General features: G+C 45.6%; 1 protein-coding gene across 1 annotated transcript in view; it reads right to left on the reverse strand.

Moving 5' to 3' along the window:
* Window positions 1-403: 403 nt before the first annotated feature.
* GCM1 (glial cells missing transcription factor 1) overlaps window positions 404-13,788 on the reverse strand; it is a 22,339-nt gene continuing 8,954 nt past the window's right edge. Inside the window, exons 2-5 of the mRNA XM_032299703.1 lie at window positions 7,685-7,937; window positions 5,552-5,664; window positions 4,357-4,485; window positions 404-2,356 (exon numbers count right to left, since the gene is read on the reverse strand). Of these exons, the coding sequence (XP_032155594.1) occupies window positions 1,616-2,356; window positions 4,357-4,485; window positions 5,552-5,664; window positions 7,685-7,937 (1,236 nt within the window). The 3' untranslated portion in view covers window positions 404-1,615. The remainder of the gene's footprint in view (window positions 2,357-4,356; window positions 4,486-5,551; window positions 5,665-7,684; window positions 7,938-13,788) is intronic.

A 13,788-nucleotide genomic window follows, 5' to 3' on the forward strand; every position in this document is an offset into this window, starting at 1 on the left:
GCCTGACCCACATGGAGAAACCTTGTCTCTTCTAAAAATACAAAATTAGCTGGGCATGGTGGTGCATGCCTCTATAATCCCAGCTACTCAGGAGGCTGAGGCAGGAGGATCGTTTAATTCGGGAGGCAGAGGTTGCAGTGAGCCAAGATTGAGCCATTGCACTCTAGCCTGGGCAACAAGAGCAAATCTCTATCTCAAAAAAAAAGTGTGTATCTATTTTATGTAATATATTTCATACATATTATATACAATTATATATGCAGAGAACTTCGCTAATATCTAGAATAATAGACAAGAAACTGGTCAGTGTCACAGATAGGAGACTAGAAATAGACTTCTTTTTTCACTTTTGAATTTTCTATCATGTGCATCTGTTAATACTTTAATAAAGGAGAAGGGATCATTTACTTTGAAAATATTTGTTTATTGCATGGTTCTCTCCAGATTTTATGTCTAGGCTTACATTTATTATAAAGTACTTCAGCAAAGAGGAAAAACTGGCATTCAAACATGGCCGGCCAATCATTGCCAGGCTAATTGCACAAAAACTTCTCTAAGCAAACATTTCTCACCTATTACAAATCCCACATTGATATAGGTGCCATAAAGAATAAATGGAACAAAACAAAAGCCCCTGTGCAAGGGGAAGTCAGTGAGGAAGAGGGAAGGAAACGGGAGGCAAGGAGACCACGATCATCACTAGTATTTCTCTTCATATGGCAATTTAACATTGCTGTTCTTTGTCTTTATGAAAAATGGGGTGACGTTGCGTTCCTTGTCTTCACAAGTCTTAGAAATCATCTAGAAAACATGTATTTTATACACTAGTCTCAAACTAGACAAAATATTCAGTACTTCAGTGGTGGAATCTTCAGCTTTTCACACCTTAGGCAGTTCTTCCACCATCCATTTCCGTTTCTTCATTCTCAGTTCTCAAGAAGGCATAGAACAGATCCTAGGTTGGTGGGCATTTCACATGTCGGCTCTACTCGATTTGCAACAGTGACAATGAAAACCCAGCATGCAATGCAAATGAGGTGCTGCTGGGAACCCCAAATAATGTCGGGGAAAAAGCAGAGGGCATTTCACATCCTAGACGGGACAGGTTTCCATTCCTTACCAAGGATGGAAGTACTAGAGTGAAGGAGAAGGAGCCAAAGGATTACTCATGTTAAGAAAAAATTCTTGTCAGCTGGGTGCGGTGGCTCACGCCTGTAATCCCAGCACTTTGGGTGGCTGAGGCAGGCGGATCCCTTGAGGTCAGGAGTTTGAGACCAGCCTGGCCAACATGGCAAAACCCTGTCTTTACAAAAAATAGAAAAATTAGCTGGGCACAGTGGCAGGTGCTTGTAATCCCAGCTACTCGAGAGGCTGAGGCTGGAGAATCGCTCGAACCCAGGAGGCAAAGGTTGCAGTGAGCCAAGATTGTGCCACTGCGTTCCAGCCTGGGTGACAGAGGCTCTATCTCCAAAAAAAAGAAAAAAAAAAAGCCTTGTCTACTGCTTATCATGATTCTCATTTATCTGTGGTTATGTTTTTAAAATTATTTCCTAAGGAAATTCTTTCAGCCCTTCCCCATTTTTGAGGGTCGAGGGCGCACCTAGCAAGAGTTGAGTCATCTTAAAGGACACAGGTTCAGAAGCATCTCATTGTTGCAGTGTTCCAAACCCAAGTATGTCATTTCTTCCTCAAAATCCCATTTGCTGCTCTTGCTTGGCAGTGAATATTGCTGGTGAGGATGAGAGGTGTAGGTGAAGAGAAAGGGGTCTTCCGGAGGTGAATGGTACGCAGGGGACTGGACGTAGCTGTTAAAATCCACATGTACCTTCTCTTCATAAAGATTACCCCCTGGATTTGGCCATAATGGCGGACAGCCAGTTTTGGCTGCAGATGGCTCCAATGGAATCTGCTGGTAAAAGGGTTCTGAAGAGTTTTGGGAAGAAGAGAAGTTGCAAGACCAGCTGGTCAGAGAAAAAGGATAATTGGAATAACAGTTGTCATTAAGAGGATTTCTCCCCAAAGCAGCGTTTTTACTCCACGTTTGCAGATCGCCATGATCAGAGTAGACTCCGGAGGCAGAAGGAGGAAGCAGGTCTCCACTACCGTAGGTTCTGCTACTAGACAATTTGCGCTTTTCATAGAGCTTCGTGGGGTCCACAGGGGAAGTCTGGTCAGTCAGATCTGTGATTCCTCCCAGACCATAACTCTTGGAGAAGGAAAAGCAATCATTTAGTGAGTTCTGTTGAGGAGTGTTAGCTATTAAATGTCCACTGTAACTACCAGGCAATTGGACACCTTCCTGGAAAGACCAAGTCAAAGGTAAACTCCCCTGACTTTGGGTTTCACCTGGAAGAGACTGGAAAGGAAAGTGAAATGCTCCTGTTAATAAGTTAAGCAAATCAAAACCACTACCATAGGCATCCATGAGTTACTCTGCACAAATAAGAGCTCCGTCAGACTTTCCTCATTCCTTACATATTAATACTTGACGTACAAACATGCAGCAGCTTGACCACAACCATGAAACGCTTGAAAAAAGCAAAGGCAGCCAGGCGCGGTGGCTCATGCCTGACAAATCCCAGCACTTTGGGAGGACAAGGTGGGCGAATCGCCTGAGGTTGGGAGTTCAAGACTAGCCTGACCAACATGGAGAAACCCTTTCTCTGCTAAAAATACAAAATTAGCCGGGCATGGTGGTGCATGCCTGTAATCCCAGCTGTTTGGGAGGCTGAGGCAGGAGAATCACTTGAACCCGGGAGATGGAGGTTGTGGTGAGCCAAGATCGTACCATTGCACTCCGCCTGGGCAACAGAGTGAAACTCCATCTCAAAAAACAAAAAAGAAAAAAGCAAAGGCTGCCTCTGTTTCCATGTTAAAGCCTACTAACCAGTTAAGAGCTGAATTTCCCTACCCTCTGTAGAGACATGAGTGTATTTAAGATGTTTCACACTCAAACACAAAACACAAATCTGATATCCTAATTGCCTTTTTTTTTTTTTTTTGAGATGGAGTCTCGCTTTGTTGCCCAGTCAGGCTGGAGTGCCGTGGCACGACTTCGGCTCACTGCAACCTCCACCTCCTGTGTTCAAGCGATTCTCGTGTCTTAGCCTCCCAATAGCTGGGATTACAGGCGTGTGCAACCATGCCCGGCTAATTTTTATATTTTTAGTAGAGATGGGGTTTTGCCATGTTCAGGCTGGTCTTGAACTCCTGACCTCAAGTGGCCCACCTGTCTTGGCCTCCCAAAGTGCTGGAATTAAGTCACAGTGCCTGGCCCCCTAATTGCCTTTTTGAGAAACTTACAAGGAGCTATTTACAAAAAATCAAAGTATAACTACAAAGATTTATATTATACTCAGTACAGATCTCAGGGGTCTCTCGCCCTCATCATTTCCACCCTTGACTTTTCTATTTCTCAGTGCTGGTTGGAGTGTGAGAAACCATAGTTGCTGCTGCTGTTTTTCCTTTCCTCAAGAGATTTTTCTCTGAATTCATGGGGATTTTGTTGAACCATTATTCAGACCTCTAGAATACAAGTGGTAGATTTTTCTAAATGGGGGAAGTATATTGTTCTTCAGTTAATCATTAAGAAAAGAATCTGGTTGAGAATTAAATTATGCTCTTGTTTAGGTAACACTACTACCTATCAAGGAGATAGTTTCAGGGGCTAGAGAAAAAGGGCTGTGACCAGGTAGAGTGGATGAGGGACTGAGATGCCCCTTGACTTGTCCTATGGCTGGGAGAAAGGATAAGGGAACAGCCATTTGGGTTTGGGGGACTCACATTTCCCTACAACAGACCCAATTACAATTTTCCTTTATAAAGTACATTTAGAGTCTCTGGGAATAGACCAGCTCCATCTCTGTTCTCCCAGAAAGAAATGTGCAACTTTGAACAGTAGAAAAAGTATAGGAATTACTAACCATATTAAGCAGACAAATGCAAAAACCTATGATCTGCTGCCCATAAAGCCGTGGCCTTTGTGTCACAGTTTGTCTGTGGGGAGTAGCCTCCACTCCACCATTGCCACCCTGGGATAGCCATCATTTTCAGAAACTGCTTGCTTATTTCATCTTGGTAGAGTGTGCTAAGAAAACAATCTGTTTGAGGATGTATGGAAATCCGGGAGGTGGGTGGAGGTGGGTGGAGGTGGGTGGGGGTAGGTGGGGGTGGGTGGGGGGGTGGAGGCAGGTAGGGGTGGGTGGGGGTGGGTGGAGGCGGGTGGTGAAATGCAGGTGCCTGATAATCCGTGATTTCTGGCTTTCCTGTGTCAGCTAGGCACCCGGGAAATCTACTGCCCCCAGCATAGGCATGGCAAGCTACTACATGTGTTGAACATACATGATGAAGGGTTACCCTGGTCTCTGTGCTCCCCTTCAGGCTCAAGGAGACGGAGGAAGGTGTTGTGTGCACTTTCTTCATGGCTCTTCTTGCCTCGGCTTCCAACTTGGTTTCTGGTTTTGGATGATCATGCTCTCCCTTTGACTGAAAGGAGACAGGGAAGTAAAAAGGAAACGAGGTAACACTGACTAGACTGTGCTTCATGGTGCGTCCATTTTCACTGTGTGTCCTCCTCCTGGGTGGTATGGCAGTTGCCTATTGTAACAGGACTCGATGAACCTCTGAAGAAGCTTCCAAGCCCACCGTGTTACTGCCTGCCTGCCTCTCACCCACCCAGCGAAGCCATAATCACAGTGATATGTAACACTTATTGAATGCTTCCTGTAGTATGGACAGGACATTGATATAAACACTGTGTGCCTTGTATCTCATTTCATGCTCAGCACAACCCTTGAGGTACATATTATCATTATCACTCCCGATTTACAGAACAGGAAACTGAGGCATGGAACGATTATGCCCCCTGGATAACCTCCTCCAGAGGTGAGGGAACTAGGATTTCCCTCCCTGGAGCTGGCCAACCTGAGAGTCAATAGTTAAACATTCAGGAATTTTGTAGGCTGATTTTTAAAAAGGACTGCTGGCTTGAAATCAGCCATGGTTGGAATATTTCCATTACAGAAGTTGGCAAATGCTACAAATCAGGACATTTTCTTTTCTGGAGAGCTGGTTTACCAGCATCCCACTAATTCAAACACGGGCAGTCTGAGTCAGGGTCCATTCTTCACCACTGTTGATGCCCCTGCCCCATTAGTACTCCTTACACATTCTACAGAAACCTGGGACTTGGAGGAAGAAAGTCACCTGCTCAGTCAGGTTTACAGAGCGAGTGAAAAGTCAGAGCTGGTATTAGAACTCAGGTTTGCTGAAGGCTACCAGTGGCAAGCAGCATGCTTAGAAGCACTGTGCTAACCTCAGTGTGACTAGATTAGCTGCCACTTCTCCTGAGGAGTGCAGACAGAGATAGCCATCTCCCCTTCTAGAGCTCCCCAGCACTTCAAACATCTATTAGAAGTGCGGGGGACAGACACTTGCTGTCTCAGAGTGAGAGCCCTCAGGCTTGGTGCAGGATCTCATTCATCTGCGCATCTCTAGCCTCTAATGAAACTCCTCAGTAATGAAACTCCCATAACTAACTCAAAAATCCAACCTGGAAAAATATAAAGCGTCCATCGTGTCTCCAGAAGTTGGTGACCGGGAAGCCCCCATGACCTCGGCACGGGATGAGCTTCAGAGGCCCGTCACAGTTGGGACAGCGTTTCCCTACAAAAGAGCAGAGGAAAATGACCACACCTGGCTGAACCATGTCAGTTGACTCCTGTGCAGCCCTAAAGATTTTAGGCCTGACTCTAGGATGGCAGAAGATAAATCTGGGCAGAGTTTTATGGGCTTCCATTCACTAGATATTACCCCTGACCCTAGGAAGCCTGGACTCCAAAATGGCCCAGATGGCTCTCACACATGGATAGGGGAAGTGGTTGCCTACCAAGTCGGGTATTTCACAGGTCAGGGAAGAGCTCTTCTGCTCAAAAACCTCTCCCTACTTATTTAGTGATATTTGAAATTCTGGCTGGCATGTTGGCTCACACCCATAATCCCTGCACTTTGGGACGCCAAGGCAGGTGGATCCACTTGAGGCTGGAAGCTTGAGACCAGCCTGGTCAACATAGTGAAACCCCATCTCTACTAAAAATACAAAAATTAGCGGGCATGGTGGCGGGTGCCTGTAGTCCCAGCTACTCAAGAGGCTGGGGCAGGAGAATCACTTGAACCTGGGAGGTGGAGGTTGCAGTGAGCCGAGATCGCACCAATGTACTTCAGCCTGGGTGACAGAGCAAGACTCTGTCTAAAAAACAAAAAACACAAAAAAAAAAAAAAAGAGAGAAATTCTTTCACCTCCTAATGAGAACTAAAGGTCTAAGGGTCAAGAGGCCAGGGTTTAAGGGTTAAGGAGCCAAGCCACATGGGAGAGTGAATGCAGCTACTAAATTTTCACAGAGGTATAAATGACTGATACCAGGTCCTGACTGAGCAAGTTTGAAGACAAACTACTGGGAAAAATATAAAGTAACTTGAGGTTTGATGTGGGCAAGGTACAGGGCATGCTGAATGTATCTATTTCATAATCCAGTGAATTTGTTTTTAAAAACGAACAAATATCTCAGCATGTGACTATGATGTAAGCCTAAATAAATGGAATTGAGTCTAACCTCTCATTTGGTCTCACAGCTGCCATCCACATTAATGCACACATTGAGATCACTCAGGGACCCATAAGAGGTCCAGTGGCAAGTCCAATAAACTACTTTCTTCTAAATTTTACATCGGTCATTGATGAATTAACATTACCACCTTAAGTGATACATTTTTCTTTTTTTTTGTTGTTTGGAGACAGAGTCTTGCTCTGTCACCCAGGCTGGAATACAGTGGTGCAATCTCAGCTCACTGCAACCTCCACCTTCCGGGTTCAAGGGATTCTCTTGCCTCAGCCTCCTGAGTAGCTGGGAATAAGGTGCGCGCCCCCACACCCAGCTGATGTGTGTGTGTGTGTGTGTGTGTGTGTGTGTGTGTGTGTGTGTGTGTGTGTGTGTGTGTGTGTTTTAAAGTAGAGATGGGGTTTCACCATGTTGGCCAGGCTGGTTTCAAACTCCTGACCTCAGGTGATCCTCCCACCTTGGCCTCCCAAAGTGCTGGGATTATAAGCATAAGCCACCACGCCCAGCCGTTTTTCCTTTATTTTGGAGTCAGGATCTCACTCTTGCTGGAGTGCAGTGGCTTCCTTATGGCTCACTGCAGCCTTGACTTTCCAGGCTCTACCACTCCTCCTGCCTCAGCCTCTGGAGTAGCTGCAACCACAGGCACATGCAACCACAGCCAAATAATTTTTAAATTTTTTGTAGGGATGGGAGTCTCTTTATGTTTCCCAGGCTGGTCTGGAACATCTGGGGCTCAAGCAATCCTCTATCTTGGCCTCCCAAAGTGCTGAGATTACAGGTGTGAGTCACCACACCTACCATCTTCCCTTTAACAGGAGCCTTGAGTCTGGTGTCCTAACCCTTTTGGTGGTGGGCACTCTGGGTATAGCAAATACGTGAGGTCCCTGCTGGGACACAAGAGGTCTGGTTGGTTCCCCTCCATTTGCTCCACGTCAGAACAGCCTTGGCCTCCACTACACTCCAGGGTGAGCATTGCATCCCGGGGCAGTGCTGGGATACAGTGACCCATCTGGCAGGGGCATCTGATGGATGCCAGCTTTTTGCTGGTGCTACCAAGCTCTACTCACTCTGCTGCTTCTGCCGGGCCTTGTCACAGATAGCAGGTCTCAGGTAGATCTTGCGCCCCTCCTCTGCAAGGCAGTCGCGGCCACACACCACCACACCAAGGCAGGACTTCTTGAGGATGCGGGAGTTGTGGTTGTTGGTGTTGCGCATGGCCCAGCTGCTCAGGTGCCGCTGTGCATTCTTGTCCTCCGAGCTATAGATGTGTTTGGCGTAGGAATCTGGCCACTCCTGGAACCAGTCTGTCTTTTTCACGTTCTGATAGAAACAAAACAAATACGACTGTAGTTTAAGCTGGAAAACGCAGCTGTCATCTGACTGGGCGCGGTGGCTCATGCCTGTAATCCCAGCACTCTGGGAGGCCGAGAGGGGTGGATCATGAGGTCAGGAGTTCGAGACCAGCCTGGCCAAGATGGTGACACTGCATCTCTACTAAAAATACAAAAATTAGCCGGATGTGGTGCGCACCTGTAATCCCAGCTACTTGGGAGTCTGAGGCAGAGAATTGCTTGAACCCAGGAAGCAGAGGTTACAGTGAGCTGAGATCGCACCACTGCACTCTAGCCTGGGTGACAGAGTGAGACTCCATCTTAAAAAAAAAAAAAAAAGAAAGAAAAAGAAAACACAGCTATAACCTACTGTGGAGTCAGTAAACAGGAAGGATGTTTCGGCATCTAGGAGCTGGGCAAGAGACCTTTGGCAAAAGCTTCCCTACGTTTAATTCTGACAGCGGGATCAGTGAGCCCAGCACAACAGCAGCAACTGAGTGCTGTGTCCATCAGGCATCAGGCCTCTGGATCACGAGCGGTAGCCACTGTGAGTTCCATCTGACTGATGTTTCTCTAGCCCTCAGTGACACAAGTAATGATCATTTCTCAGTAGAAATTTTTGAAGGTTAAGTAAGGCTATGCTCTTGCACAATAACGGTGGAAAACAGGGCCCTGTGTGGTGGGGTATGCCTGTAGTCCTGGCAACTCAAGAGGCTGAGGTGGGCAGATGGCTTGAGGCCAGGAGTTCAAGACCAGCCTGGGCAGCATAGCAAGACCCTTTCCCCAAAAATTCAAAATAAACTGTGGAAAACATTGTGGTGGGATAGTGAGATATTACCTTGTACCACGCTGTGGTTACCTTCTGGGAGTCATACAGGCTTACGCAATGTCACCAGAGATGAGCAGTGGGAAGGATGGAAAGCCCTGGTCAGAGAGACCTAAGAGCCAAGTCCTCCCCGAGAGACTGCCTTTCTTTTTCTTTACTCCTGTATTCACATGCCTCAGACGTAGCACGGGAATGAGAAAGAGATTGTTTTGACTGGAAGTGTCTCTGTTATTGCCCTGGATTGGCACTATGCCCTGCGTATGAACATCTGACTAAGTTCTCCTTTAATACATCAGAGACAAGGGGAGTTGTCGTTCAATGAACAAAGTTTCCATTTGCAAGATGAAAATGTTCTAGAGCTCTTTTGCACAACAGTGTGCATACAGCTACCATGACTGAACGATGCACCTAAACATGGTTAAGATGGGAAATTTTAAGTTGTGTTTTTGATCAAAATAAAACAATAATCAAAGAAAGGTTGGGTGGGTGCAGTGGCTCATGCCTGTACTCCCAGCACTTTGGGAGGCCAAGGGGGGCAGATCACCTGAGGTCAGGAGTTCAAGACTAGCCTGACCAACATGGAGAAACCCTGTCTCTACTAAAAATACAAAAAAGTAGCCAGGCGTGGTGGTGCATGCCTGTAATCTCAGCTACTTGGGAGGCTAAGGTAAAAGAATCGCTTGAACCTGGGAGGCGGAAGTTGGGGTGAGCCAAGATCTCGCCATTGCACTTCAGCCTGGGCCACAAGAGCAAAACTCTATCTCAAAAAAAAGTCAGGGACACAGGACACTCAGTCCTTATAGCACACATTATTTTGCTCTCTGTACCTGTTTTTTCATCTGTAATATAGGAATAATGAGGCCTGCCTACCTGAAGAGTTCTTCTAAAGGTTAAATACGATTATATAAATACTTAGCACAGCACCTAGCATGCTGTAAGCTCTAAATAATTGTTAGTGTGATGTCATGGCTCATATTCCAAGGCCCTACATTGGTGCACAGATGCTGCATTTGACCCATCCTGCCCGGTTCTTAGAATGAGAAGCAGCAAGCAGTGTCAGCAGTTAAACTTAGGCTGTACCCATCCCCTACGGCTTTCAGAGACTTGGCCTGGTGTAAGAACATTTTTCATCTAGAACGTCCTAGAAGGTCAAAATAGAAGATTCTAGAAGGTCCAGAAGAAGCAACTAGGGTGCTTCTTGTTTGCTTCCCCAACCAGAAAGCACAGCCCAGAATATATTTATAAAAAGGACAAATTTTAGAAAAAAAAAGTAAATGTCAGTGTCAGGCTAGATGGGCTTTTATTGAGTTAGACTTCAAATGTAGAATGTGCCAAAGAACTTTGTAATTTGAGACTCTGGGCAGGTAACTTTGTCTTTAAAGCCTTGTTTAGCTCTTCTCTAAAACCGGGACACTGATTAACCCTGCCTCACAAAAGTGCTGTGAAGAGCAGATGTGTTGTAAACTATAGATTCCATATAATGATAATTGTTGAATGGAATGTCATGGGGCCTGAGGTGGTCTGAGGAAATATAAATAGAGAGTTTTATGTAAATGACTGAGTTTTATGTACCTGCAGCGTAGTACTATGTAGTGGTTAAGAGCTATAGTATGCAAACTAAGGCCCATGGGCCAAATCCTGCCCATTGCCTGTTTTTTGTAAATAAAGTTTTATTGGAACACATCTATGTTCATTCACTTCAGTGTTGTCTATGGATGTTTTTACACCACCATAGCAGAGACTGTATGGCCCACAGAGACTACAATATTTACTATCTGGCTGAGACTGAGACTCCTGGCTGCAAGCTTGGACTCTGGAGGTACACTGTCTGCCTGGGTATGAGTCTTAAGGAAGTTCTTTTCTTCTCAGTGCCTCTGTTTCCTGCTCTGTAAAATGGGGTAACAGGAGTACCCCACAGGGAGGTTTTGCGGACTTACTGAATTAATACACACAATGCACTTGAAACAGTGCCCTGCACCCAGCAGGCTCCACCTCAGTGTTAACTGTTATTCTACCAGATCTAGAACCACCCTCAGTCAGTCAATGAGGTTGCAAGAGTCACTGGCTCTCGGAAGAGAGAAGAGGTCTCTTTATGCTTTCAACCTTGCCAAGCTGAATGTAAGATAAGAGTCCAAGTCCCGGCCGGCGCGGTGGACCACGTCTGTAATCCCAGCACCTTGGGAGGCCAAGGCGGGAGGATCACCTGAGGTCAGGAGTTCAAGACCAGGCTGGCCAACAGGGCAAAACCCTGTCTCTGCTAAATATACAAAAAATTAGCCAGGGCAAGGTGGCGGGTGCCTGTAATCCCAGCTACTTGGGAGGCTGAAGCAGGAGAATTGCTTGAACCCAGGAGGCGGAAGTTGCAGTGAGCCAAGATCATGCCACTGCACTTCAGCCTGGGCAACAGAGTGAGATTCCATCTCAAAAAAAAAAAAAAAAAAGAGTCCAAGTCTCTATGAAACAAAAACTTAATTGGTACACCTCTTGTTCTACAACCTTCCTTCTCAGGGCACAACAGTGGCTGGCCCTTTGTGTGATGTGCTGTAACTACTGTGGTTTGGGAAGGGGAAAGGGTCTAAATAATAGGAGGGTGGCATCTGAGAAGTTCCCTGTGGTCCCTTAGGCAGCTACAGCAGAGTTTTCTGGATGGCCAGGCCAGGATGCTGGTTGAACCATTTGCTTTTTCCAAATGGTCCCCTCTGCTCCCCAATTCCCAGGTAATTCTAGGCCTGCTAAGACTCAATGCCTGGGGTGAGAGAAACTCCCTCCCTCCCTCCCTCCCCTCCTGCTTGTGACCCAAAACTACAAACAACGTCCCCCTTTTTTTCTGTCACAGAAATGCCATAGAAAGCATAATATTTTATTTTTTGAAATAATAATGTAGGTTAAAACATTAAAATATGTACTTTTGGCCAGGAATAGTGGCTCACTCCTATAATCCCAGCACCTTGGGAGGCCGAGGCTGAAGGATCACTTGAGGCCAGGAGTTCACGACCAGCCTGGGCAACACAGTAGAATCCACATCTCTCTACTAAAAAAAGTTTTTTGAGTGTACTTTCCTCTAATATTGGACTGTAAAAAACTACTGGTGCACTTGAATGACTCCAATAAAAAGCACAGTTGTCAGGCTAGCAGAGACGAGGTCAAGGTGGACTTAGAGGAAAGCCGAGATTTTCATGCTTTAAAGGTGAATGGCCTCTTCAGGCTGGTCAGAGCCATAGACCCCACGAACCAGAAGGGGTGGAATATATCTGTGAGAACATCTCAGATGTTCTGATTAAAGCAAAGACTCCTTGCCTGTAGAGGAAGAAATGATCTCTACCATCCTTTAAGCCTTTTTCCTGAGAGTCCCTCCACTGGTACCTTAGTTCTCCAGTTCTATTAATAATGCAGTAATGCCGGGTGTAGTGGCTCACACCTGTAGTCCCAGCACTTTGAGAGGTCAAGGCGGGTGGATCACTTGAAGCCAGGAGTTCAAGACCAGACTGGCCAACATGATGAAACTCTGTCTCTACCAAAAATACGAAAATTAGCCAGGCACTGTGGCACATGCCTGTAATCCTAGTTATTTGGGAGCGTGAGACAGGAGAATCGCTTGAACCCGGGAGGCAGAGGTTGCAGTGAGCCAAGATTGCATCACTGCAACCCCTCTGGGGTACCAGAGTGCTTTGTTTAAAAAAAAAAAAAGCAGTAGGTCAGGTGTGGTTGCTCACGTCTATAATCCCAGCACTTTGGGAGGCCGAGGCGGGCGGATCATGAGGTCAAGAGATCGAGACTATCCTGGCCAACATGGTGAAACCCCGTTCTACTAAAAAAATACAAAAATTAGGTGGGTGTGGTGGCACGTGCCTGTAGTCACAGCTACTTGGGAGGCTGAGGCAGGAGAATTGCTTGAACCCAGGAAGTGGAGGTTGCAGTGAGCCAAGATCACACCACTGCATTCCAGCCTGGCGCCTGGCGACAAAGCAAGGCTCTGTCTCAAAAAAAAAAAGCAGTAATAATTTGGACAATGTATGGACTGAGAACATCACTAGGAGTAAATATACTCACATCAAGCTAGTCTCTGGGCCATTTATTCTTACCTAATCTTTGACCTGGATGGTTAGTGAGGTCTTTGATGTCTTTTTACACTGAAATTAAGAGAAAACCCAGATCTCAATAATGCAAAGGAATCCAAATGTCGGATGATTGTGATCTCTGAAAACTGTTAAACCAAGGCCTCAGAGAGGTAAAATTTAATAAGAAAGAATAATCATTTCTTCATCATGTTTAGCAAATCCCCACGAAATATTTTCTTCTTTTTAGATCCTTTGTTTTTTTTTTTTTTTTTTTTTTTTGAGACGGAGTTTCGCTCTTGTTACCCAGGCTGGAGTGCAATGGCGCGATCTCGGCTCACCGCAACCTCCGCCTTCTGGGTTCAGGCAATTTTCCTGCCTCAGCCTCCCGAGCAGCTGGGACTACAGGCACGCGCCACCATGCCCAGCTAGTTTTTTGTATTTTTAGTAGAGACGGGGTTTCACCATGTTGACCAGGATGGTCTTGATCTCTTGACCTCGTGATCCACCCGCCTCGGCCTCCCAAAGTGCTGGGATTACAGGCTTGAGCCACCGCGCCCGGCCCCTTTGTTTGTTTTAATTTTTAACTTTTCATGAGTAACTCTTTGTTTTTCCTCTTAGTTAAGAAGTTTATAATTGAAAGGGAATATTTCTAAGGTTTCCAACATGTAGACCTAACTAATTTATATTTTATAATCTCCTGGGTAACATCATGGGGGGGGGGCGGTTAACTGATATTTCTATGGCTTTTGGGGATGGTTTTTTACTAATGGATTTAATCCTGTAAATCAAAATCTTTGTAACTCTATGCGCTCTTAGAACACCCTTTACCCACACCTCATTCTAATTTATTCAACTACTTGAAGTTTTAAGAGGATACCTGAAGAAGTTAAGTATGTATTATTATATAAAACTAATAAATTAAAATACAAATTCTTTTTTTTTTTTTTTTTTTTTTG

The sequence above is a fragment of the Sapajus apella genome, unplaced genomic scaffold (genome assembly GCF_009761245.1).
Source record: "Sapajus apella isolate SASKATOON/1434 unplaced genomic scaffold, GSC_monkey_1.0 scaffold41, whole genome shotgun sequence".
Taxonomy (NCBI): Eukaryota; Metazoa; Chordata; class Mammalia; order Primates; family Cebidae; genus Sapajus; species Sapajus apella.